Consider the following 27,289-nt stretch of genomic DNA (forward strand, 5'->3'; position numbering starts at 1 on the left):
TATTAGTATCTTTTCAGACCCAACAGGGAATGAATTTGGTTATGCAGGCATATTTTAAAAACAGAAGTATTCAGATTAGACGCAAGGCTTTTCTTTCCTTAAAGCCTAGCGTCATAGCACTTGGAGCAGCTATGGTTGTAAAGTACCCATGTAAAAGTGTAATAAAACAACAGGGAAATGTTTTTTATTTTCTTTGAGGTAAATCAATTGCAAGATTTTCTGAATGCTAGGAGGCAGATATCTACAAAAGATGGAGGTGTAAGTAATTAGTATTGTTGAAACTTCCATGAATATCCAAATTATTTTTTATATTAAGTTTCTTATAAAAAATAAAATCTCCTCATTTACAAATTTCGTTCTCTTGGGATTACCCCTATGATGTTTAGTTTTGAACAATATGTATATTTCTTATTTATATTATTGTATAAGGATATGAATTCAGAATGAATGTTCAAAACTTTAATATTTCATTTGCAAAGTTCTTTATTACTTTGTAATATTTTTGAAAAAATGAATAAAGAAAGAATTAAAAACAAAAAAAAAAACCCCTGACTTTTTTGCTGTGGCCTTCAGTGAATAATGAAACTTTTTCCATGGGACACAGTGATGTGATATGGAAAAAATAAATTAACCCAAACACTCAATTAAATTGTAATGGGTATAATAAGTTTATACACATGGCCCTTACTAATATTTAGATTTTACTAGCAAACCTTCATCAGGGATCGAGGATGTACTTTTTTGTTTTTAGTGTTCTGAATTTGCTTTTGCTTTTTTATTTTTCCTTGTGAATTTGGTAGGCATCATTATGCACCACTTAAACCAGGTCACCCTGATTTCTTGATTTTTTTTATGCCAGTTTCTATTTTTTATTTGATAAGGGAGTGCCAGTCCTTTTGTTTGCTCTTCTGTACAATGGTGTGACAATATTAATTGTGTCAGGCAAATTCCTTTTTTTTTTTTTGTTCCCAGGTTGTTATACAACAAAAGCAGCCTCACCAGATCTTACCAAATTTACCAAACGTAAAAATGATCATGCCAGTAAAATGTATCTGAATCTAGAGGACAACGTCTGAGAAACAGGATGAAGGTCAGTTTCTTAACTCTTGCAGCTGCTTGTCAGTAAAATGGACAGAGCACTCCTCCTAACCTCAACATACAAATCTGGCATTCTACTGAATGTGTCACCTTTATGAGGCAATCGCAATTTAATTTGCCATGCGTATAGGATAACACCATGTGTGTGGTCTTTAACCATCAGAGGTGGCAGAGCTATGTATATATATATATATATATAGGGCAGGGCAGGAACTGTATCAAGCTGCAGTAAGCTGAGTCACTGAGACACCATTAAATCTGACACCTTGTGCACGGACCTAGGCTTTAATAATTGAGAGCCTGATGCTAAGAGACAGAGGAGAAGACAACATTGATAAAAATGTGCTGTGGAATCCCCAGTAACATCACCGCACATTCAGAAACAAACAGGATATCCGATTTCAGAAAGAACAGCTTCAGAGAACATTTCTCTGTCCTGCTCCTTAGGAATTCTTTTCTTCCTCTGTGGCCCTCCATTTTTGATCCTCCCTTCTCAGAAGGCATGACTGGGTGACCGAAGCAACCCTGGCTAGCCAGAGGACTGGAGGGCTTCGGCTTTCCTGCCCCCCCGCATCCACACCCTCAGTGCCACATGGTAACTGGCCTGGGTTGCCAGTGCCGCAGCAGCTCTCCTCCCTTTCACCCTGGCTCATCCAAGCCCCGATGGATTCCCAACCACAAGTGTGCGGGCCTGCTTTCTTTTGCCCTGTTTCAACATGCTACACAGAAGAATGAAAGGAGTTTTGCTATTTTATTGCCCTGCCCGATCCTATCGCCAAAGTATGACTTTCCATAGGTAGAAATGCTGATGAAAAATCACTGGGTTAGTGTGATCACTGTCACGGTGTCACTCTGTAACTCATGCTTCCATTCGCCATCAATAAGATTACCAGAGGTCCTCAGGTTTTTGGGGATTGTCCCTGCATTTCCATACCTATTCCTGATTGGTCCACCGTCATTTGCAATTGTCCCCCGAAACAGAAAAATACCCTGTACATGCTCAATGCATTTGTGACAGCACCAGGAAGCAGTATTGGCACAAAACCTCTGTTTCTTGTGCTGCCTCAGACAGAAAAGGCCTACTGAGCAGCAGGAGAAGCCCCTGACCCAAGAAAAGAAGGCTAGCAGTGGACTGCAGCAGAAAGAGGAGCTTTCTCTCTGCCATGCTGTTCCCCACAGAGTAGCAAATGCTCAAGTGCAGGATGAGCCAAGTCCAGACAGCCCAGGGAAAGGCCCCTCCCACCCTCCTTACTTAGCCAAAGAAAAGCAGAAGGCGGCAGGGGATTGTGACAGCAAAAAGTGCCTGGTCCCTGCTTTAGCCCCGGCCTGGCCCTGCAGTGAGAAGAGGAGGAGGAGAGTTAGACAGCAGCAGCTAGACGATCAGTGCCCCCACAGTGAGGAGCGGGAGAGGAAGGCTGCAGTGGTGAACAGTCGAAGACTGAGCCCCATTCCCCACCTCCCTCCTGACCTGGCTGTACTGGAAGCCAGAGGAGCAGAGGCAGCCAAGGTCCCACAGGCTGTGGAAACTGCAAGGCCCCCTCCTTCCAATGAGGGTGGCAGGGTGTGGGGGTGGCTTCAGGGCTGGTGGAAGAATGTGTGTGGCTATGGAAATAGTGGAGTCTGTGAGTGTGTCTGCAAGGGTCCCTCTCCTTTCACTGCTCCCTCTTCTCCAAATTCTATTCCCTTCCTTTTCACTTTCCTATCCCCCCCCTCCCCCATCCATACTGCTGGTGCTACTCCTCTGGCTGGCAGGGCTTGACCTCCCTACTGGCCCAATGCTCCCATGCACTTCTTCATGGGCCAGCAGAGCTTGGGTTCTCTGCTGGCCTGCTCCGATTACATCATCCAGCCGATGTTCACAGCAGTCCGATGATATAGCCTCAAGGTAGGCCTATTTTTGATTTGTTTTGGTTTTTTTTGGTTTCCTCATTGGGGTGTGTTATTAGTGTTTTTTGCTTCTAACTGAAAATCATAAGCCCAAATTATATATATAACAGCACATTTCTGAAATTGAAATGTGCCTTAATTTTATTCTGTAACAAATCTCATATAATTATTGTTAGTATAAAATGAAGGCATTTCCACATTACTGTATTGACCCAAATATACAATTTTTTTTTCAGTATGAGCTATTTTGAAATATTTTCTCCAAGTGATATCTTTAACGTACACTACAGTAGGTGACCTGCTGAATTATGAGAAAAGTTCTCAGTAGGTGCTCCATCTTTATCAGTTGATAATGGGCATGTTTTTTTTTTTATAATTTCCACAGATGCCATGTGTGGATTAGGAGAGAGCGAGGGAGAGAGAATTGGGGCTTGTGAGGAGAAAATGGGGAGAGGCTGAGCGTTGAGTGGGATGCAAGGAGATGGTTGAAAAAGGCCTAGGAATTAAGCTGGTTGAGGCAGGTAGTACAACAGACATTTTAGGACCATCTGGCAATAAAAACCAGAATCATCATCTAATGGCATCTACTTCAAAGAAGCGCAAGTGCAGCTGAAGTAGGAATATGCTTTCTTGTGTGAAATGCAGAAGGAAGGCCACATTCTCTGTACAACTTAATTCTACATTCTCCCTAGCAAATGGAAGGAGCTGCACCATTCAAGAGCACTTGGATGCTATGAAGAACAAAGAGGCCATAGATCACGAAGGAGGAAGAATGGTGAGAATGTGGGAACAGAATGCCAGGGGGAGAGGATGAAAAGTAGAACGGAGAGGAGGAGGAGGAGGAATGGTAAGAAAAGGAAGCAGGAAGGATAGGGAAAAAAAAAAAGAGAAGAGATCCAAGGACTCCTCATAACATTCAGCCATTAATCATGCCATTTGTACATAGCATTTAATTTAAGTTAATTTGTATATTGTTTAACCATTTATTCTTTCCTATCTCTTCCTTCTCTTCCAAGTTCTGCTACCCTTGTTAATTGTAACTGTACTTTCGGTCACCACAGTTCTAGTTTGTTGTATTTAACGCACTCCCGTTTCATGTAAACCAGCAAGATATGTGCTCATGATTGTCGGTATATAAAAACCTTAAATAAATAAATAAACAAATAAATAAAAGGGGAGAGAAACAGTAGAAGGGGTATAAAGCTATATAGAGGGAGGAAAAGAAACTATTAAAATATCCACTGAAGAAAGAGATAAAAAAGGAATAGAAAGAGCTGATACAGAAAAGAAAATCAGAGAGAGAGGGGGGCGCTTTCATACTAGTCAACTATTTATATCTCTATAGGAGGGTCAGCTAGTAACTCAAGGTAAGGTTTTGGAGGTGATTGTAATTGCGGGAAACATATTACTGACAGATAATCATCCTACTAAGGGTGAGACGGGAGGAGCAGCCTCAATACCTCCAGATTGGAGCAGTAATTTATCACACAGGAAATTAGAAAGTTGAGATGGAACAAAAAAACATATAACTCGAACCTTTATATTTAACTACACATTTACATGGAAATTTCAAGGTAAATGTCGCTCCAATTTGCAATACTCTCGGGCGCATCAAGAGAAATTGATGTCTTTTCTTCTGTGTCTGACGGGAAACGTCAGGGTAAATTCTGACATTCAATTGAAGAAAAGGCTGCAATTGGTGCTTGAAGAAAAGACGCAGAACCCATTCCTGGCCTTATTCAAAAACAAAAGTAACCACCATAGCGGCAGGTTGGACTAAGGTGGAATCCGATGTTTCTAGTATGGTGGAAATATCCAAATTAGGAGATAGAATGTCTAGGCCTTGTTCCCTATCCTGTTCTTGTCTTCTAAATGAAGGCAGATAATAAATCTTAGAGGTAGGGGGAACGGCCTCCTCAGGTATTTTACCATGTTCAATCAGATATTTCTTGAACATATCTTTATGCCCCATCAGTGGAAGTTTAGGAAAATGTATGAAGCGCAGGTTCCTACTCCGGGTTATGTTCTCAAGATTTTCAATTTTAATTTGTGGAGAGGAATTTTCTTTAATCCAATATTCTTGAACATGAGTAACTTGTTGAGAACCTTGCTGTAAATTCAGTATATCTTCCTGAATTTTGGTTTAGATGATTCCAGATTAATAACTTTACTTTCAACCAAATTTATCCTCTGAATAATAGGGTTTTACTGATGAGAATCAGACGATCCCAGGCTAATTATAGCAGCCCAAATATTATCCAAAGTAATGTTTTGAGGCCTTACCAGGAGCAGGACTTCAATCTCTCTCAATGGGGTAAAAGTTCTGGTTTGAGGGCGTTCCTCACGAATCCCAAACTCTCCAGCAAGAGAACTGGCCAAAACCTTAGTAGGGCCACCACCGGCAGCACTTTCGGAGGGTCCAGCGTCTCCTGACCCCGCTTCAGTAAGGGCATAATTTGCGGCAGCAGGCGCCCCAGCCGACAGGGAGGCACGGTCTCTTATGGCTGCAGGATTTGCCGGCTGGTCTCTGTCGATCGGAGGCAATGATGTTGAAGAGTCCGGAGAGGTGGCAGCTAAAAGCATTGCTGCCTCTTTCTCCAAGGGTGATTCATCCGATTTAACCACCTGCAGGATGTGAGCAACCATCATACCCGAAGGTGGGGGCTCCTGAGGAACTGCAGGGTAAGACTGTTCCTTCACCCTCCCTTTCTGGGCTGAATGTGGCATCTCAGGAAGCAAAAATAATCCAAAATTAGAGAAAGGAAAAGCTGTGCTCATGCCAGCAGCTCTACAGGCGCTATCTTGGATCCGAGCAAAAGTAGTTTAACTTTATAAATCAGAAGAAGGATAAAAAGATATCCAAAGATTTTAAAAAGCCAATTAGTGCTGTTCAAATTCTGATCAAGAAGTGGAAAATTATGGGTTCTGTTAATGCCAAGGTAGACCAAGAAAGATTTCCGATATAACTGCCAGGAAAATTTGTCGGAATGCAAAACAACCCAAAACACCCCACAAGCAGCTTATACTGAAATACAGGCTTCTCTGAAACAAAATGTGGGAGTTTCAGCATGCACAATAAAGAGATACTTGAACAAAAATTGGCTGCATGGTAGAATTGCTAGAAAAAAGCCATTGCTGCACCAATGCTACAAAACAGCCACTTACAGTATGCCAAACAGCACCCAGAGAAGCCTAAAAATTTCTGGAACAAAATAATTTGAAGTGATGAGACCAAAATTGAACTTTATGGTCACAACCATAAATGCTCTGAAGAGAAGCACACCATCCCTACCATGATGCATGGAGTTGGATCTCTGCTGTTTTGGGAGTGTGTGAGCTACAGCGGCACAGGGAATTTAGTCAAAATCGATGGCAGGATAAATGCAGCACCTTATCAGAAAATACTGGAGGAGAATTTGCATTTATCAGCCAGGAAGCTGTGCATGGGGTGCACTTGGACTTTTCAGCATGACAAAGATCCAAAACATAAGGTGAAGTCGACCATTCAGTAGCTGCAGCAGATGAAAGTGAAGGTTCTGGAGTGGCCATCACAGTCTCCTGAACTCAACATCATTGAGCCACTTTGGAGAGAACTGAAACATTATTAGAATTATTTATTAGGATTGATGAATTGCAATTCTTACATAAAATATCAATGTGATGTACATAAATTAAAAAATAAACATACCATACATTAAAGATAAAAGTGAATACAAATTATAGATTAAAAATCTAAATCTAAACTTAAAATAACAAAATTAACTTAAAAAACAATTAAAATAAAATAAGAAAAAACCCCAGATACAAACTATAATAAACTATAGAAAGCAACATTAAATATCTGTCTAAGTACTTAGAACATAGATATCTGTAAAATCAGAGGAGCAGTTTGACTTGGAAGGCCTTTGTGAATAGGAAAGTTTTAAGGGACTTCCTAAATTTGGCATAGTTTTTTTCAAGGCCAAAGGAAAAAGAGTTCCAAAAAGACTGGGTTCCAGATAAGAAACATGCAGTTCATGCTAGACAACCAAAGAATGTACAGGATCTGGAGGGTTTTTGACAAGAGGAATGGGCAGCTTTACCACATGAGAAAATAAAGGGTCTCATTCACAACTATCACAATAAACTGCAAACCGTATGCAAAAAGGGGGCAATACACGATATTAAGAATTAAGGGTATGCAAACTTTTGAACAGTATTGAAATGAGTTAGATTCCAAAATACAGAAAAATTGGAGCAAAAGAGATTGCACTCCAGCAATTCGATATCCACATATCCAAGGAGATGCAAGAAATTAAATAAGGTCCAATTCAATTCATGAAATTCTATAGTTATATTTTAATTTTTCAAAACCGGCAGCTCCATTGCTCATCTGTCAAAGTAGGATCCCCCCAATAAAATAAAAAATTAACTTCAAGTTATTATACAAACAGGGACCAAAAAAATGGGCATTTACCATAGCGTATTTTGTGATAAACATACCTTGTAAATGACAGTTCAGTCTAACATTTCATACAGCAAGGAGAGCGGGCGGCTGAGACGGAAGCAAACATTTAAAGAGCCTGAAAAATGGTGCGAAAATTCAAACCAATGAAAAGGCTCCAAATCATCACTGTACCAGCCAATCCAAGATAATGAAGAAATAATGGTGTGTGAAACAAGAAAATACAGGTGACAGGCAATCAAAATAAAGGAATAAACATTTAAACAAAATATTGCCACTCTGTTTCAATGTTTAAACCTTTAGGGACCAGACAGTCTAATTTATAAATCCATTTCTGCTCTCTGCGTATCAGCATCTCTGAAAAGTTGCCACCCCGAATCGGGGGAGGCAACACATCGATCACAAAAAATTATAAATCAGATTCAGAGTGATCACAAGTTAGCCAATGGGATACCGGGGGTGCAGATTCACGACCATTTCTGATTCTAGAATGATGTTCTATGAACAGAGTATGGACCGAACAAATTGTTTTGCCTACGTATATTTTTGGGCAGTCGTAGCAACATTTGAAAAATGAATGCAGTCTGATATCCAACGTTTACCTTCAAGACCTTTGGTAAAACGCTTTAATGTATCTAAGCAAGAACAAGCAGCTATTAAGTTGATTTCGAATGTTGTGGTTCCCGGCTGCGAAATAAAAGGGGTTATTTATGTAATTCTATGCTCATGCCCAAAAATATACGTGGCGTCGTCCACGAACAAAAGTATGGTCACTACAAACTCGGAGACATAACAGCTACTGTGTACCTGGTCAGGACACAGTAACTACCCCTCCCGTAGCCCCTGAAGCAGGCACAAGCGTGCCGAAACATGGCCCATGTCGGGCAAGCAGACGCGAACCCATGAGAAGAAATAGAGACGGATGCCTCGATAAGTATTTATTTACAATCAACGGGTCGCCTCAGCGAACGGGGAGATTGGGGTTTTTATGAAAATAGCTTAAGAAAAAATTGATAAAGAAAAATTGATTTATTACTAAACCTGGATAATAAAGAATAAAGAATAATAGACGGGGCGAAAGAAAAGGACACCCACCAATTGGTTGTCCTTTAATAGAGCCACCGTACAGAAGCAACACCATAGCACAAGCATTCCCTTGTATTGGTGTATGTTGGAGAATTATTACTGAAGGGAAGAGGTTGGTTGATGTATTAATTGCATCAGTAGCATGGGATCTTCTTAGTGTTTGGGTAATTGCCAGGTTCTTGTGGCCTGGTTTGGCCTCTGTTGGAAACAGGATGCTGGGCTTGATGGACCCTTGGTCTGACCCAGCATGGCAATTTCTTATGTTCTTATGTTCCCATCACCTAGTATTATTCAGCACCGGAAGCAATTGCCTATGATTTAATCTAGACCAGTGGTTCTCAACCTTTTTTCTATCAGGACACACCTGAGAGATGATGCTCACATGATTGACACACTGAACACATGACGATCATGGGACTAGATATAAGCATATGTTCTGCATCCACAGGAGTCCCCTGCTTCCTAACAATGGGTACAGAGCAGAGCTAAGACAATTCCCTGTACAACTCACCATACAAAAAAAGATATTCTGATTTTGGTGTCATCTTAATAACAAAATTACAAACTTCATCTATTATCAGGTGTATTGTAAAATAATATAAAGAAACCCCACTCTGTACATGTTTATCAAACCTGCCAAACCTCAGCAGCACTAACTCCAAGAAATGAAACAGCAATAGTGTTACCCATGAAAAGGCAGCAGTTCACCACCAGCGCAATATCATATTGAGAAAATAACAAATAAGGCTGATACAAACCTCTAGTAAAGTACCTCATCTCAGTCACATACACACAGAATACAGGCAGACCTGTCTTCACCAAATATAGAACAAAAGACCACAAATTACAAATAAAATCTGGCTGGAAATCCCAAGATCACCTTCTGCATGCAGTGCAAAACTGGAGATTAGAAACAAAAATATATTTCCTCCTTCACTAAGCAAAATTCAAAGAGAGAAGAAATGCATATTCTCAAAACTGACATAATATGGCCCTTGTACTGTCACTCCCCTCCATGGCCCCATCACCCCTCACTTCTCCCAACTACTCAACCATCCCTTCACATAAAACATATCCCTGTCCAACATTCCTGACAACCTCCACCCCACATCCTCTTCCCCTTGCTCCTTCTCTCTCCTGCTTAACTCTTTCTGCCCTTCTCTCCCCCCTTCCCTATCCAGAATACCTCTGACCACCTCTTTCCTACCCTTTCCTGCTCAGCATCCTCCACTCCCCCAGCCCAACAGCCCCACACACCTCCATATCTCTCTCTCCACTTCCATCTCTCTTCCCTCCTCCACCTCTCCCTACCCAGCAGTCCCAATTTCCTTTCCCCCCACCCCTTCCTGCCCAGCAGACTCTTGAACTCTTATCTTCCCATGCCAAGCACCACTGTACAAAGTCAGGTAATATATACACTGCCCAGTACATTTCCCCCTCTTCCTGGCTCTCAGCCAGCAAAAAATACTTCAGTCCAATCCAGAGTATCCCTCCCTCTTTATCAACAGCAGATGAGGGCAAGAAGCATGGAGGAGAGGAAGATGAGGAGGCAGCAGCAGATCTATAGAGCAGGCACATTTCTCCCTTATGCTCCTTCTTTCACATCCAGGCTCCATGGGGTGAAGAGAGCATCAGCAGCCTCACTACCAGGTCGGGCAGAGTAAGATAGCTGGTGTCTTGCCCGGCCCATATGAACAGGAGCTGGTGATATCATACTCTGATCTGGGTGAAGGAGGAGGGAACAACCTCCCACTGGCCAGGGAAAAGAAGAAGGAAGCAAGAGCAGTTTCCTGTCATGCCCAAATATGAGAGAAGTCAGCCAACTCCTGCCCAGACTGATGAGGAAAGATCAGTCTTCTGCTGGCTCTGTGACACACTACTGTGTCCCAAGACACCTGTTAAGAACCACTGATCTAGACACTAGTACAGGAATTACTTATAAATCTACTTGGGTTTTAGCCAAGGCTGAGACAGCCTAGCAACATATTATTCAGTATAATCCAAGAACAGGTACTGAATGCTACTACTCACCCCTAAGGTAACAGGAGCTAGCCAGTCCCTGTTGGCATGCAGGGTGTGCACTAAACAGTTTTCTCATAGCCCCACAGTGGGATAAAACCATTAGTAAATATAAGCGCTTATCATAGAGAGAGAGAAGGCGCTACCTCGGCGCCTCTGCCTCAAGTGAGGGTTACAGCAGACTCAGCTTCGCTCCTCCCGGCGGCCTCAGCGCGCCGATTTGCATATTTACCTTTCTGCGTGCGGACGGCGGCCAATGAGCTGAGAGGAAGGGGGGAGGGGCGCAGGATGCGCGCCCCGCGCTGCCGCAGACTTTCAGCTCCCAGCGCCTCGGGACACGGCGGAGCTCTCCCGTGTCCCCCCCCCCCCTCCACCCGGTTTCCGAGGCTCCCTCTTTCTCTCCCTAGCGTCCGGGCGGCCGCCCCCACCCCCGGGCGGGGAAGAGCCTGCGCCATGGTGTGCGGGGGCTTCACCTGCTCCAAGAACTCGCTCTGCGCGCTCAATCTGCTTTACATCGTGAGTACTGGATGGGCGGGCAGGCAGGCGGGCGCTGCTTCTCCCGGGGATCGCCTCTACCTGCCCTGCCGCTCGCTTGGATCTCTTGCTGGGGTGGAGGGGGGATCGGCGGACAAGGGTCGGGCGCGCTTGCTTGCTTGCTTTGCCTCCCGACGGCTGCGATCGCCTCGCAGCAGGTGCCGCCGCCGCCCCAGGGTCCCTGTTGGGAGACGTGTCACGTCTCGGATCAAAAGCCACTTCAGGCTGCCAGCAGCCTGAACGGAACCCGCTCTCCTCGCTCGCCCCCTTCTCACCTGCTTCCCCCTCATTTTTTTTTGCTGGTTTTCATCCCGGTTGGTTCTCGTCCCCCAGCTCACCGGTGCCGAGTGTTGCTTCTTGTCGGTTTGTGTCATCTCGCTCTTAAAATCTGCATTCGTTCTTCAGGGATTAAGATGGAGGAGGAGGCGTGTGACTTTCCTTACATTTTCCCAAAGCGGCACCTTTCGTGATCCCCCCTCCCTACCTTAAAATGCGGAGCTGCGCTCCGGATAGTGTTCGAGCATGTGTAAGGATCCATTCCGGTTTAGTTTCCTATTGCATAGTGACTCAATTAGGCCCGGGGATGCCATTTTCTTGGGGACTAAGTCAAGTATTTTAGAAATAAATAACGATTTTAACCCATGTTGTAGGCGCTGTATAAATTTTTGTAATTTGTGTGCTTGGGAAAGGAGTGAGAATATTTGAGTAGATCTAATTAAGTACTCATATTTTCTCCATTTTTGGCTTCACTAAACTTTGAACACCTTCAAATTTTTTTTTAGTTTTGATAAACCTTTACCCTGGATGATAAAATAAGGCTTGTATTTCTTGTCTTTGTATAGAACACATGTAATTTATTGAAAATGGAAGAATGCCTTTTAATTTCTTAGAACAGCTGATGTAATTTCTTAGGATCACTGAGGTAATCTGTGCTAAGAAGCCAAACCGTTTTAGGTAGTGTTAACAGGAGTTTTATTTTCTTAAAAGTGCAGTGGGGGGTTTGGACATTGGAGGTGCAGCTGCATATCTTAGACAAATTGCTAAGAAGCAAAATGGAGAAACCTTATCTAAGAGACTGGTGGTGTAAGTTAATGCAGTGTTTCCCAACCTTTTCATACCCAAGGCACACTTATATTAACAAAACTGTTGTGTGGTACACCATCCTCCATGGAGCAGGCAGTGTGGACATGGAGAGGTCTCATATACACCCAAGAGAAGAGCTAGAAAGCACCAAAAGTCCCACCAGTCTCTTCCAGATTTTAAAAACAAAGGGAAAGAAGAGTGAAGATGCACACAAACCTGCCATGATGGACCAGCTCCCTCACTATCGGGCTGATACAGTACAGGACGATACAGTGCAGCGCAGTATTAATCCCGATTTGGACACACATTTTTGACAGGCTAGCTTTACCCCACATACAGTAAGGGGTAATAGAGCATCGAAAACGCGCGTCCAAACCCCCCCCCCCAAAAAAAAAAACCAACTAATAGTGCCCGCAACATGCAAATGCATGTTGCGGGCACTATTAGTTATTCCCGTGCGATACAGAAAGTAATGCCTGCTGGCACCGGGAAAGTGCCCAGAAAAGCAGTAAAAACTGCTTTTCTATGCACCCTCTGACTTAATATCATAGCGATATTAAGTCGGAGGCCCCAAAATTAAAAAAAACAAAAAACATTTTTAAATCGGCCGGCGGCCCGCGGGTCGGAAGATGGATGCTCAATTTAGCTGGCATCCGTTTTCCGAACCTGTGGCTGTCAGCGAGAACTGACACCGGAAAAATTGAGCGTCGGCTGTCAAACCAGCTGACAGCCTCCTGTCAAAAAGGAGGCGCTAGGGACGCGCTAGTGTCCCTAGCGCCTCTTTTTTACCACGGGCCCTAATTTGCATCTCCTTCCCCCCTGAATGGCGCGCGCAGGAGAGCGGGCACTCGCCCGCTCTCACGCGACTTTTACTGAATCAGCCCCTATACAAGTGCAGGAGAAGGGAGAAGTTAGTGTGGTGTGGGCAGTCAGCTGAGTTATCTTGGCTTGTCCATTGCTGCTGCTGCTCCTACTCCGAACACTCGTATCCAGTGCTCACTGCATCTATCCCCGTCTCACTCAGCCTGGGGGATAAGGCACAGGCTGGAAGGATTCGAACACAGAGAAGAGAAGGGGAGGGTACTGTGTGTGCTGCACACAGTGGGTCCTATCTATCCGTACCCTGCATGCTGCCCGTTAATTACCGCACTCCAGGCTCATGCTGAGCTAGGAAGAAGAGACGCATGCATGATCACACACATTCTCAGGAAGAAGTTCTTAGAAGTCTGATCCACTGCTCTAGTGTTGCTTCTTGATTTGAGATGCTGAGAGCAGAGCCCAGATGCTGGTCTGGATCTGAGCGTCAGGCAGTGGTGACTTTTCCATGGTACACCTGATCAGATCTAAAGTCACACTGACATAATGTAAAGTAATGCCTGCTTCCTCCTACAATTTCACAAGATGTTTTGGAATGAAATGAACCTAATTGAGTACTTGAATTACGGAATGCACAGCAATAAAAGGATAATATAAAAATAAAATATATAAGGTGATACCATTTTTATTCTACTAACATATAATACATATCTTGACTAACTTGAGATCTCATATTCTCTTCGGGTCAGAATTCAAATGAGCAAAAGAAGACATCAGAAATAGAGTAGTATGGCTGCCAAATAGTGAATCATAAAAGGCATTCCAGTGGGGGTTTGATGGGTGATCAGAAGGTGACAAGCAGTATAAATTTATGGCGAGTGATGTGATACTAATCCAAGATCTGAGTTCTTTTTTTTTTTTGTCAGTTTTAAAGTATCTGATTATTTTGATTTCATAAGTCTTGCCTTCCTGGAAAGTTTTAAATGTTCTTTTGCATATTCTAATCAGAAGGTCATTGATGCAGTGACTTGATTCTGAAAAGTGCACACTCGCAGAGCAGTCGACCTGGTCGTCTTTTGTGGCATATATTATGCCTACGTAAATTGACTCTTGCCTTTAATGTCTGGCCTGTCTCAGCAATATAGAATGCTGCTCCATCTTTTCTACACTGCATAATGTATACTACATTGGAGAACAAGCTTGCATAGGATCCTTTTATGCTGAATGTTTTTCCCATATGAGTGATTATGGGGTCCTGTGATTCGTAGTTTGCTGTGTGCTACATTGCAGGAGTGTATGCCGTTTTCTTCTTTCTGAATTTTTTTAGAAGCTTGCTACTGAAATAATCTTGCACCAAAGAAACAATGTTGCTGTAGCAAAATCGATAAGTCATAATGTGATTCTCAGCAATGCTGTCACTTTCTTGCACTGAAATCAAACCAAGTTAACTCTTGTGCTGCAGAATCGTCAGTTGTGAGGATAACTATTTTTCTGCTCAAGTGTTAGCATTTTTCAAGTAAATTTTTATCAATACTGATGAACAATAAAGAAATCTGCATTACACTTTCATCTGATGTCTGTATGTGGAGGTTATTCTTATGCCATAAATGACAGTTTTTTTTTGTTTTTTAAGCAAAAATCATGAGCAGTATTATACAAAACGTCTGCATAGTAAGACTGAGCTACTTGCTTCGCTGCCCTTGTATCTAAAAGACCAAGGTAGAAGGCTGCATTTTCACTAGCTAATGGAAAGGTCTTAGGATGTGCTTGTTAAATGTTCATGCAATTTGTTTGCACCATTTTCATGGTGCAAAGATATGAAGGATATAAAAAAATAAATAAATCGGGAGGACGGGGCACCCTATGGAATCAATTTGTTCTAAAGGCCATATAAAATTGTATATGTTTCTGAAGGGAAAAAAGGCTGCACCAAGTGGGGCTTGAGCTGAACTTCGTAGATATGTTTAGAAAACACTAAAGCCAAAAGGGTGTTAAAAATTCAAAATCATAGATTACCAAACAATAATATTAGCAAAAAAAAGTGTATTCGTAAATGAACTGACAAGGTTTTGGGCTCAGCTCTGTACTTAAGGTGCTGAATATGCATTTCTGACTAGTTGTGTGTAATCATTAGCCATCAAAAACCATCTGTCTCTTCTAACATAAACCCTGTTTTAAATATAGCTGTTAGCTCCAAAATCTTATTTGGTTTAGCTTAATACTCGCCCTTTCATGTAAGTTGTGGCCGGGTTACATGATAATCAAGAAACCATTGTTACAAGCATTTTAGTTTTTTACATAAGTCATTTTAGAAACTGGTTCATCTTTAGGTTTGGAAGGAATCACGTAGACCAAACACGCTCATTGTTCTGACATGGGACCAATTTCACCTTAAATGGGCTATCTCAGGGCAGCCTCCATTTCACCTCACATCAAAGTTACAGCAAAAAACTTGAGTTTCTTTAGAGACTGGATGATTAAAAAAAAAAAAAAAAAAGGCAGAAAAAAATGTAAACTGTCAATCATTTTTGTGCAGATTCTATAATCTGTCACCATAACTAACTAAAAAATCAAAGGTGATAGACAAAATGAATTCAGAATATCACAAATTGGATAATATGTTAAAAGATTCACAAAAATCCTGATGTATGTACTGTTACTCCTGGGAGAATGCACAAAATCTTACAATTATGCAAACTTTATATGGGTCAAAATAACACAATTTACATGAGTCTTAAAGTAATTACATTTTAAATTAATGCAGAAAAAAGTTTTTACTTAAAGATGCAGAATTTCCCTAGAAATTCATTTGAGTGTCCCTTCCACTTGCTCTCCCTACTCCCCTGGCCACTTTGCCCTCTCAGGCCCCAACTCCTCCACCTGCCAGAATCTCTCCCCTCCACCTGTAGGCTCAACCCCTTCCACTCTATCCCCAGTCCCAGAGTTTGACCCCGTTCTCAGTACTGCCCCTCACACAGGCTCCCTCTGTTGCTCCCTCTCTCTAGTGCACATACGCACACACCCTCATACAGGATCTCTCTCTCTTGCATACACACCCCCACAAGTTCCCTTTCTCTCCGAGCATACACCCTCTCACAGGCTCCCTATCACTCTTTATCATGCACCCCTTCACACAGGATCCCTTTTTCATACAAACCAGCTCCCAATCTCTCACACATTCCTTCACAATCTCCTCATATAGGCTCCCTCTCTCTGGCACCCATACTCAAACACTCCCCCTGCTCTCTCTTACACTCTCCTACTCACTCCCTTGCTGCCTCTCTCCCTCTCCCCTGCTCTTGCTTTCTCTCTCACACCCCTTCCCCTCCCCCCCCTCCGCTCTCTCTCTCTCTCTCTCTCTCTCATCAGGGCCTTCATCTTTACCGCAAGTGGAGTGGGTCCCAAGGCACGCGGGGGCCTTCATCTTTGCTGCGAACGGCGTGCTTCGTTCGCAGCATGCCGGGGTCTCCTCTGACATTTTCTGCGCAGAACTTGGCAATTCTGTGCACGTTCTGCGCTCCACAGTAGCACAGAATTCCCCCAGTATTATACTGTGAAGAAATGGAGTACAAAAAATGGCCCTCTTGCAGGTACTTAGCTGATATTTTGTAATGAAATGCCATCACGATTTAAACTCGCCACACAGAAAATGTTACATGGGCACTAGTTTCTAGTGAATAATCTCTTCATTTAATAATTGTGAGGTGCCAATCAGATACCAGAAATTTGAAATGAAGACAAGCCAGCCATTGCGTTGCCTGATTTGGGCCAGATTTAAAGTATTCCAAAGAGCAAACCAAAACTGTTCGCTCCTTGTAAGAAGGGCTGAACTATCCCCTCCTCATTATGAAATTATTTTATCATATGTGAGGAACTGAAGACCATACAAAGAAGGTCTGGCCCAACCGATGTCTGACAAGTGGCACTTCTAAACAGCAAATTTTAATGCTGTTCCAATGTTCAGTGACCAGACTCTTGATTATCCTTTTAGGGCCCAATATTCAGTGCCAATTAGGTGGATTAAATTCAGACTTATCTGGCTAAGTGGCTGCATTCGGCAGCTGCCATTTAGCTGGTTAACTACTTCTCTAGCTAAGTGGTGGGCAGGATCGGGTGGAGGAGCTACTCAAGCAGTGATATTTAGACTTACCCGGCTAAGTTAGACCTGCTATTGAGCCGGTCTAAAGTGAGCTAGATAAACTTACTCGGCTAACTTTAAATTATCCAGATATATTTCAGCTAAGTTAGCGGGATATGTTTATTGGGCTAATTTCCTTTGAATATGGACCTCTTACATTGGAAAGACTAAGTTTATTTGGACATCTGATGGAAATTATAAAAGGAGATGAAATGGAAATGAAGAAATGTAATTTAGCGCCACCAAAAAGGGGATAAACATTGCAGTTCCCAAAACAATAAAGTTCCAGAACTTCAGTGCCCGTTGCTCACTGGTTGCTTATGTTATTATCTGCTGGTAAGGTGATAGCTTAAGCTTCCATCATTGTTGGAGGCAAAGCAAAGTGGTTTCTGATGTTCATATACATTCAGTATAGACCAGTTTTATAACAATTCTCATATCACTGGATTGATGAGAAAATAGCGCACAAATAATGGTCACACACAGTTTTTTGTCATGCGTAATTAAAGATTTTCTCAGTTACATACTCGCCTTTCTTGATGATATCGTTTCTTGGTGAAGTGATTAGCCATATTCTTAGCTTCTATAAAATCAGAAGTGGAAAAGAACAGGTAAATGTAAATTGGTTATTTACGCTTTCAAAAAATACAAAGGCTAAGGGGCACCCCTTGTCGTTAGTAACTAGCACATTCAAAACAAACTGGAGAACATTTTTCACTCAGTCACAGTTAAGCTCTGGAGTTCATTGCCGGATGATGTGATCAAGGCAGTTAGTATAGCTGGGTTTAAAAAAGGTTTGGACAAATAAACTGTTAATCGACTTAAAAAAAAAAGTCATACTTATTAGGGATGTGCATTTGTTTTGCGACGAAATAGGAAATAGAGACGATATTTCCTTTTTCGTCATGTTTCAGGAGGGCGCCGAAACAATAAAATTTTGTGTGGTTTTCTTATCGTATTTCTGGGGAGGGGGGAGAAAGGGCATATTAAAAAAAAAAAACACAACCCAAACCCACCCCCACCCTCCTGACCCCCTAAGACTTACCGAAAGTCCCTGGTGGTCCAGCGGGCATCCCGGGAGCGATCTCCCACTCTCGGGCCGTCGGCTGCCAGTAATCAAAATGGCGCTGATGGCCCTTTGCCCTTACCGTGTGACAGGAGCTATCAGTGCCATTGGCCGGCCCCTGTCACATGGAGGGCGCAATGGACGGCCAGTCCCATCTTTTTTGTTTTTTGAACCCCCTGTCTTGCCCCCCCCCTGGGTTTTGGGTTTCATTTGGGGGGGGGGCAGCCAAAATAAAATTGGCCCGATAACGAAGGCCGAACCAAAATGTTCGGCTGAATCACATCTCTAATACTTATTAATATGCAATAGCAGAATGGGATCTATTCACTGTTTGGGATCTTGCCAGGTGCTTGTGATCTAGATTGGCCATTGTTGGAAACAGGATACTGGGCTTGATGGATCCTCAGTCTGACCCAGTATGGCAAGTTCTTATGTTAATCTTGCATTCAGAGAGAGAAGTACATAGTCTTTTCTCTGTTAAGAACTGATCTACTGATCTCTGTTAGGAACTGATCTACTTTTCCCAAAGTGATTTAGGATGATTGCTGCCATATCAAAGAAGATTTATTGTATTTGTTGGCTTCCTATAAGCTGATGTGCTAAACCCATGTTCTTCCTTTCATATATTGTGTAGGTAGAAAGATGCAGTTGCTACTCTGTATAAACCCTTGTAGTAACATTTGTTTATCATCTCTAGGGTAATGTTGGGAATAGGGTCATGGCATTTCCAGGCTAAAGTCAGCAAGACAGTAGTGGGCAGAAAATGTATGACTTGGAAATCTTCCTTGTTATGGCCTGTGTTTAAAGAAAAAAAAAAAAAAGAAATTGTGAGAGTTGTGCTTTTAATGTTTTTTTTAGAATGTTTTAGATGTCAGCTTGTTTATGGCACTTGTTAGAATAAAATATTAAATAAGGATGTGAGGATTTATGCATGAAGTGAATTTGTTCTAAAACCTGTTGTTGGGATAGGATAAAGTCTTATTCTTTTAACAAAGCATGACAGTGTGTTGTAATATTCTAAGAATTTAGGTACAGATTTTAAAGATATACCTTATTGTATAGCAAGATGTCATGTCTTACACTGCATTATATAACATAGTAGGATCAATTTCTTTTACCTTGATTGACTGCCATAGAAGACATTTCATACTGTTGTTCCAGCTTAATGATATGGGTAATGTCTCAACACAATAAGTAGATTGTTTTTGTTTCGTTTTGTGTTTTTTTTTTTGTTTTGACATTTAATATTTTGCAAAGGTGAAATAGCATTTCTCATGGATAGATGCACGATCAGACTTTCCCTAGCAAGCTTAGCATGCATAATTGCTTAAATATTAGGCATAGTGATGTGGGTATTCATCCAAGGTTGGAAGTTATTGATTTTCATCCCTGGCAGTTTTGATGTTTTGTCTGGAATCTAAGGTTTCTTGCCAGCATTAAAGAAAAGAATCAAGGGGCATCTGGTTACTGTCTGCACCGTAGTAAACAATTTATCAGAGACAGTAAAGTCTAGCAGTAGAATTCAGGTGGAATTGATACTAGGATATGGATTGACTCTTACAATGGAACTTGAAGTTGCCTTTTGGTTTAGGTTCCATAAGTTCAACCTTCTCATTTGTCCATCAGTGTGCATGCTCTTTCTTTTGGTGGCGGTCCAGGAGAAGGCAAACCCCCCCCAAACCATAGCACCTAGAGCCAGTTCAATGTAAGAAAATCCATACCTTTCCCCAAATGTTGTGGTCCACTCAGAATCGCTATATTTGCAGTTTCCCTGATGTACTTTCCACCAGTATTTTTTTTGTTTTTTTCTCTAGAAACTTGTTCAGTTTACTTTTGGTTTAAATGTTTGTAGCTAGAACTATATCTGTTAAAAAAAAATATTCATAATTTTACTTTTATGAGTTGCAGAAATTCAAAAGGGCTTTTTTTTTTTTCTTCAGTGTAAATAGCTCTGGTTTGGACAGTCTTTAGCCCCCCCCTGTCTGCTTTACCACTGGTGGTGCCTTTTTTTTTTTTCTTTCTAAAGTTTGAATCCTTTTGAGGATGGCTGCCCGAAACAGAACTCCATACTTCAAATGTTGTCCAATAAATGCCTACCAGGAGCCACCGGCCCAGACCGTTTCCCAGCCAGAGCTGCCCCCAAGCCACATGTAGTGGGAGCTGCGGTTTGCTGCTGCCCATGCCCTTGATTCGCACTGACAAATGGGCTGGAACCATGGCCCGGGGGCACTCGCCTGCTACTGAAACGCATTGAGGGAGGAGAGAATGCCAAAGGAAGAGGCGGAGAGGAGAGAAAGTAAAGAAAAAAAAGGAACAAAAAATAGAACTGAAATGAAAAAAAGAAAATAGCTGAAACAAAAAACGAGGGGGAGGCAATGAAGGAAGCCCCTCCTTCTCCCAAAAAAGTGAATTGAAAGAGAAGACATTTTTCCTTGGCATCGGTTTCAAACAGTTTTTCCCAATTCTGCTGAAGTGGCTTTAAAAGAGAAGGAAAAGCAAACAGAAAACCCTGCGAGCTGTCCCCTTTTAGTAAAGCTGTATCCCTTCTGGAAAGGTGACTAAAGTGTCCTGCACTATTTGTATGAAACTTCAGTTCTGACCTGAGGAAGAGAGCATTAGCTTGCAAAAGCCAGTCAAGAGACGTATTCAGTTAAGGTATCTCCATATTTATGTTCTGTTTTGTTTAACTCTGATTTCCATGCATTTAAGTGGCCTAAAATAGCTTTCCCTAGAACAAGAAGAGGGCCAATTCACTAAGCTTTAGTTCCAGAGACATGACATGGGGGGGTGTCTTAGTAAATCGGACCTAAAGGGACTTTCCAGGTTTTTGTGGCAGCACCTGTGGTGATTAACATTTGCCAGTTTGTGACATTTTGGCAAAGAACTCACTCATTGGTTAGGTTCTAAATTATTTTTATCCCGTCTCAAGTAAATGAGAACTGGTTCTGGTACAGATCAGGATATGCAAGTTAAGCAAGATCAAACACCATTAGTAAGCACACAGAGGGACAGGCTGTCTTGGCACTCCTTAGCGCAGGATCTCTGTTGGCCTCTGGACTTTGTAGTGGTCTTATATTTTAAATCCTCTCTGGGGCGAAGTGGAAGTGCAGTAGCAACAGGATGGGAATAAGTGAGGCTTAGTTTTGTTGTGTATCTTGTTTTTAAATGATCCAGACCAGCACCACCGGGCCCTGTTTGTTCTTTTTGTAATGATTTTTCTCTTTATCTGGAAGGAATGTTGGAGCTCTTGCAAGGTATAACAGTTAACAGAAGTATACTTTTCCTAGTGTAACGCACAGAAGGTGAGATTCAGCTTCTTTCTCTTTCTTTTCGCTCTGCTTTCCCTGATTCTCCAAAATGACAGCTGGACCCCACTCTCCTGACACATCAGGGGCCCATCTGTTGGGTGGATGTGGCAGAAATTTGGCTGGAGCGGTGGCACTCATTACCCCACCCTTCTATTGCATTTTTCACCCGGTCAGTCCAGAAACAGCCCCTGAAACAGACAAAGGAACAGCCGGACAATTTGGTGGCCCTGCTGAAGAAATAAAAATGTTCTGTGCTTTCCCGTGAAGATCTTGGGGCAGTGGGTGAGACGGGGGACAGCACTCGGAGCCCTGTTACCCCTGTGCTGCATTAGGATAGAATTTCTCAAGCCAGTCCTAGAGAAACCTCTAGTCAGCCTGGTTTTCAGGATATGCACAATGAACACGCACAAGAGAGATTTACAATGGGGAAAGTGCATGCTAATCTCTCCCGTGCATATTCATTGTGCATATCCTGAAAACCAGACTGGCTGGGGGTTTGTAAGGGATAGAGAAAGATACCTTAACAGGAACTGGATGGGTCCACCTTAAACAGAAACCTGCTGACTCACCGGGTGGAGCTCTACAGTTTAAAACAAGAGTGGGAGGAAGCAGGGAGTGTGATGGTGTGGAGCAGATGGGAAGAAGCCCAGGCGTCCTGAGGCAAGGCCAAGCTAAATATAGCCCCAGGCCCCAGGAAAGCAAGCCTGGCTAAGGAGAGCCTAAGTGGGGCTAGTCCAGAAGTGGTAGGAATTGCTGCTGTAGTTAAAGTAAGCCAGTAGCTGACACTACCTGCTTGCTGTAAATTTTTCATGTTTGTAAGAGATGGACTGTCACCCTCTGAAGTATAGAGAGAAAACAAACCTGTATTAAGGCAAAGGCTGCTGTCTGAGGAGTTATTAAAAAAAAAAGCAAAAAGCAACTTGAAAATCAGGAAGTAAGAGGGAAAACCTGGCATGTATCCTCCCGGTCTTGAGAAACTCTTGGTTTACCAGATAGCTCCTGGTCATCAAGGACAGGCTGAGCCATTCCTGGCTTTACCCCACAAAATTCCCAGGGGATATAAAATCAGCACTGACCAGTCTGACACGGAGCCATCTAGTAACCCCCTGCCACTGTGCAAGAGATCATTGTTCAATTTCCAAAGTTAGTAGCGACACCGACCAGGGCTGTGTGTTCCCTCCCTGGTGCGCACACAGCAGATACCAGAAGTCCTGGGTGCTGCTCGACGGCATTGCTGAGTGGATAGTCATGGTACAATACTCCTGGACCGAAAACATTCAGACCCTGATGCAAGTGTACTCTATATTTCCAGACACTCTGCAATGCCGTTCAGCAACACCCAGGACTTCTGACACCCGCCATGCACTCATAGCACTGGTCAGCGTTGCTGCTAACTTCGAGACTTGAACAGTAGACTCTCTTGCACGGAGGCAGGGGGGGGGGGGTTACTAGATGACGCAATGTCAGCCTGGTCCGTGCTGGCTTTATCCCCAGGGCATGCCGTGAGGTAAAGCAAAGGGTGGCTCAGTCTGTCCTGGATGATCTGGTGCTATCTGATAACCCTGATAACTGCATTTCTCAAGCATGAATATCTCATGCATGTTCATTGTGGATATCCTGAAAACCAGACTGGCTAGGGGTTTGTCGAGGATTGGCTTGAGAAACACTGCCTTAGAGTTTGCCAGATAACTCCAGGTCCTGTGGAACCACAGCTCTCTCCAAAGATCTATTGAATAGGCCCCCTCAGCAGACGTGCTAGACCCTATCTAAGCTCCCTCAAGAGCTACAAACAGACCTGGTTTTCAGGACTTCCGCAATGAATAGGATTGCGATTTGCATGCACTGCCTCCACTGTATGCAAATCTATCGAATGCATGTTCATTGCAGATGTCTTGAAAACCAGGCCTGTTTGTGGCTCTTGAGGACTGGAGTTGAACACCCCTGTCTTGGGGTGTAACTTGTCCACTTTGCCATTTTTAATTTTCTAGTTTCACTCTTTACTACCACATATGGAAATTGTACTCTCCAGCTCTACCCCCCTCTCTGATTTGTCCAGTCCCCTCTTTTCTATCACACAGTACATCCAAGCTCACCCTGGATTCTTTTCTACTACATATCTCAATTATGCACTTCTTACATTTTATAGTATTTTCCCATCCTTGGACGGTCTATAATGCCTCCTTTCCCCACACCCCTTGCATTTGAGTAGTTTTGATATTATGCTTTATGTAAACAGCTCCTCCTCTCCTTTTTCTGCCATCTTTGTTCAGAAAGGACAAATTATAGCCCAGTATGGCTGAATTATCTCATTCATTGGATGTGCGGCTTTAGAATTTTGTCTAGACAATGATAACTTCTGTCTTAGGGTAATTGCAATGTCTATTTCTGCAGATAGCAGTACTGTACCCGTTATTCCTGGGAGAATTCTGCACTACTGCGGAGTGCAGAATTTGCGCAGAATTTCCATTTTCTGTGCAGAATTTAAAACAGGTTCAGATGTGCAGTGAACAGAGCCCATCCCGCTCATGGTGTAGATAAAGCAGACCCTGACATGCCGCGAGCAGAGTCCATCCCACTCATGACAAAGATGGAAGAGGCCTGTGGTGAAAATGAAGGAGGCCCGCAGCAAAGATAGAGCAGGCCCTGGTGTAAAGGTGTGTCTCTGTGTGAGAGAGACTGCAAGGCTGTGTACAAGGATGTGTGTGATAGAAAACATGTGTGAGGGTGCCTTGGTGTGTGTGCCAGAGAGAAGAACCTAAGTGAGGAGATTTTGAAGGTGTGTGTGTGTGTGAGAGAGGGAGCCTATGTGTGTGTGTGGGGTGTGTGAGAGAGACTGGGAACCTGGGGGGGAGGAGTGTGTGTGTGTGTGCGCGTGCGTGCGTGCGATGGAGCCTATGTGAGGGGCTGTGTATGTGTACAAGAGAGAGAGGGACAGAGGGTCCGTATGAGGGGCAGTACTGAGAGGAGGGTCAAACTTTGGGAGTGGAGAAAGTGGAAGAGGTTGAGCCTAGATGGAGAGGGGAGAGATAGTGGAGATTGGAAAATTTGGGGCCTGAGAGGGCAAAGAGATAGGAGACTGGCCAGGTGAGTAGGGAGAGAAGGTGGAAGGGACACTCTTACAGTGCTGCTAGGGAAATTCTAAAAATATTTAAAACTCTGCATCTTTAAGAACTCTTTTCTGTATTAGGTTTTAAATTACTTAAAGACTGTCATGTATAATGTGTTATTTTAACCAATATAAAGAATGCAGAATTAAAAAAAAATTTTTGCACAGAATTCCCTTCGGAATAACCTGTGAAAATGGGCTTTTTAATAATAGCCTAACCTATATGCAGATAAAGTTGCGTGCCTGGGGCCTGTATGTGCATAAGTTTGCCTGCAGTGAGTAGAGGTCTTCCTAGGGGGTTGGGGAAAGGATTTGTACATGCGTGCATCCTTTTTGAATTTTCAAAACAATGCTCCTCTTTCTCCCAAAAAGCTATGTGCACACTTTAGCCAGTGTAAATGTGCGCAAGTAGTTTTTGTGGGATACATTTTCAAAGGGAAAATACATATTTGAAAATTGGTGGAAGGTCTGTCAGTAAAAGCTACTTGCAGGGTTTACACTAATATGAGCAGTTACAAAATTCCACCCCCCCCCCCCCCAGAAGGCAAATTTTAAAAGCTCTACATGCACCAAAGCCAGGATATGCGCACAGAAGTTTGGCCAGTGTACGCCACACAGATTTAAAAAGCTCCCAAGTACACACATATCTCTCAGTGCGCGCACAAAAGACTTTTTTTTGCGAAAAGTGGTGGCGGGTCATGGACATTCCTAGACTTCTCAATGAAACATTTGCATAAGTATTTATTTATGCACACATGGGTATAACTGGATCCCCTACCGTGTAACTTTACTTCTGCTATGGATGGCGTGTAAGTCCTGAAATTAAAAAAAAAAACAAACCTAAAGAGCAGCGGCGGATTCATGACCTCGGACCGGCCTGGGTATTCGCCGCCCAGGCCGGCCCAGGACACATCATGTGGTCTGCCGAGCGCGGCTCTGTCACGGCAGACCACGTGACTGGAGCGATCGGCCCACCGGGGGATGCCCGATCCCCCGATCGCCCAATCTGCCCCTGCTAAAGAGGTTTTAAGGGTTGAGGCTAACAGGGTAAAAGGTATCTAGTTAACTAGAGGAGTTAGGAGCTCCTATCCTTTACCTGGACAAACTGGGAATGAAGTGAGGAAACTAAGTGTGTCGGCATGCGTGTCTACTAAAATCTCCCAACTTATGTGGTAGAAGCGGCATTTGTACGCACATGTGCGCGTCTACATAAAATTGTACGCCGGAAGGAGTAGAGGGAATGAGACGTGATTTAAGGAAGCTTGAACAGTGGTCGAAGTTATGGCAGCTGGGATTTAATGCCAAGAAGTGCAGAGTCCTGCAATCCAAAAGAGCTGCATGTGATGAGGAGTGAAGGGCTGTTGTGCATGGAGCAAGTGAGAGAGAGACCTTGGGGTGATATTGTCTAGCAATCTGAAGATGGCGGAGCAATGTGACAAGGCGAAAGCTAAAGTCAGAAGAATGCTGGGCTGCATAGAGAGAGGAATAACCAGTAAGAAAAAGGAGCTGATAATCCCCTTGTACAGATCCTTGATGAGGCCTCACCTGGAGTATTGTGTTAGGTTCTGGAGTCCATATCTCAAAAGGGACAGAGTCAGGATGGAGGCGGTCCAGAGAAGGGTAACAAATGGTTGGGGGGTGTCTCCATCAAATGACTTATGAGGAGAGGTTGAAGGACCTAAATATATATATCATGGAGGAGAGGAGGTGCAGGGGAGATATGATACAGACCTTCAGATAACTGAAAGGTTTTAATGATGCACAATCAACAACAAACTTTTTTTTTCTGTTGGAAAGAAATCAGTAGAACTAGGGGTCATGACATGAGACTCTAGGGAGGATGACTTATTTATTTATTTTCTATTTAAGAACTTTTCTATACCAGTATTCGTGGGTACATCATATTGGTTTACAGATAACGTATTACAGAAAATAAGGGAACGATAGAGGAACCAAAGAACAAAGGGGGTGAGGGAGGGGTAAAATGGAATAATAGGAGAAACTAATATGAATGAGGAAGCTAGAGGAAGGTAACACGGGGAAAAGGGTACTAAAATACACAGGGGAAGAGGATTCGGACAAAAAGTGGCGTAACTAATAAATAACGGCTAGATGGTAGAGGGGTAACAAGGCACAGGAAATACTGAAACACGGGGCAAAAATATACAAGCCGTAAGAAATACTGAAATACAAGACGTAAAATATACTGAAATTCAAGGCATAAAAGCCAACATCAGGAAATATTTTTTGACGGAGAGGGTGGTGGATGCTTGGAATGACCTTCTGGAGGAGGAGGTGAAGACAATAACAGTGAAACATTTCAAAGGGGCATGGGATAAACACTGTGGATCCCTAAAGGCTAGAGGATGGAAATGAAGAAAAGAGTGCATGGGGTAACTTGCTGGGGTGGTGGTTACTGCCCTTAACCAATAAGCCTTCATACTGTTGATACAATTCCATCATTGCTCTCAGCTTCATCGGTAGAGCGAAAAGAGGACAAAGGGAATTAGTCAGTCAGTAAGCAACCAGGACATTGAATTTTACGGTTTGGGAAAACAAACAAGCATGGGGGTAACTGATGCAACTGTTACTGCCCTTAACCAATAAGACTGAAACTTTTGATGCAACTCCAACATTGCTGTCTGCTTGAACAGCAAAATGTCAGGCCGATTACAGTAAAAATTGCAGTAGATCGGGCGAGCGC

At 43.0% G+C, this 27,289-nt stretch overlaps 1 protein-coding gene across 1 annotated transcript in view; it reads left to right on the forward strand.

Annotated features, from left to right (window-relative positions):
- Positions 1-10,789: 10,789 nt before the first annotated feature.
- The window catches only part of TSPAN13 (tetraspanin 13), a 100,005-nt gene continuing 83,505 nt past the window's right edge, over positions 10,790-27,289 (forward strand). Inside the window, exon 1 of the mRNA XM_029589030.1 lies at positions 10,790-11,050. Coding sequence (XP_029444890.1) covers positions 10,823-11,050 — 228 coding nt within the window. The 5' untranslated portion in view covers positions 10,790-10,822. The remainder of the gene's footprint in view (positions 11,051-27,289) is intronic.

Source organism: Rhinatrema bivittatum, chromosome 2 (genome assembly GCF_901001135.1).
Source record: "Rhinatrema bivittatum chromosome 2, aRhiBiv1.1, whole genome shotgun sequence".
Taxonomy (NCBI): domain Eukaryota; kingdom Metazoa; phylum Chordata; class Amphibia; order Gymnophiona; family Rhinatrematidae; genus Rhinatrema; species Rhinatrema bivittatum.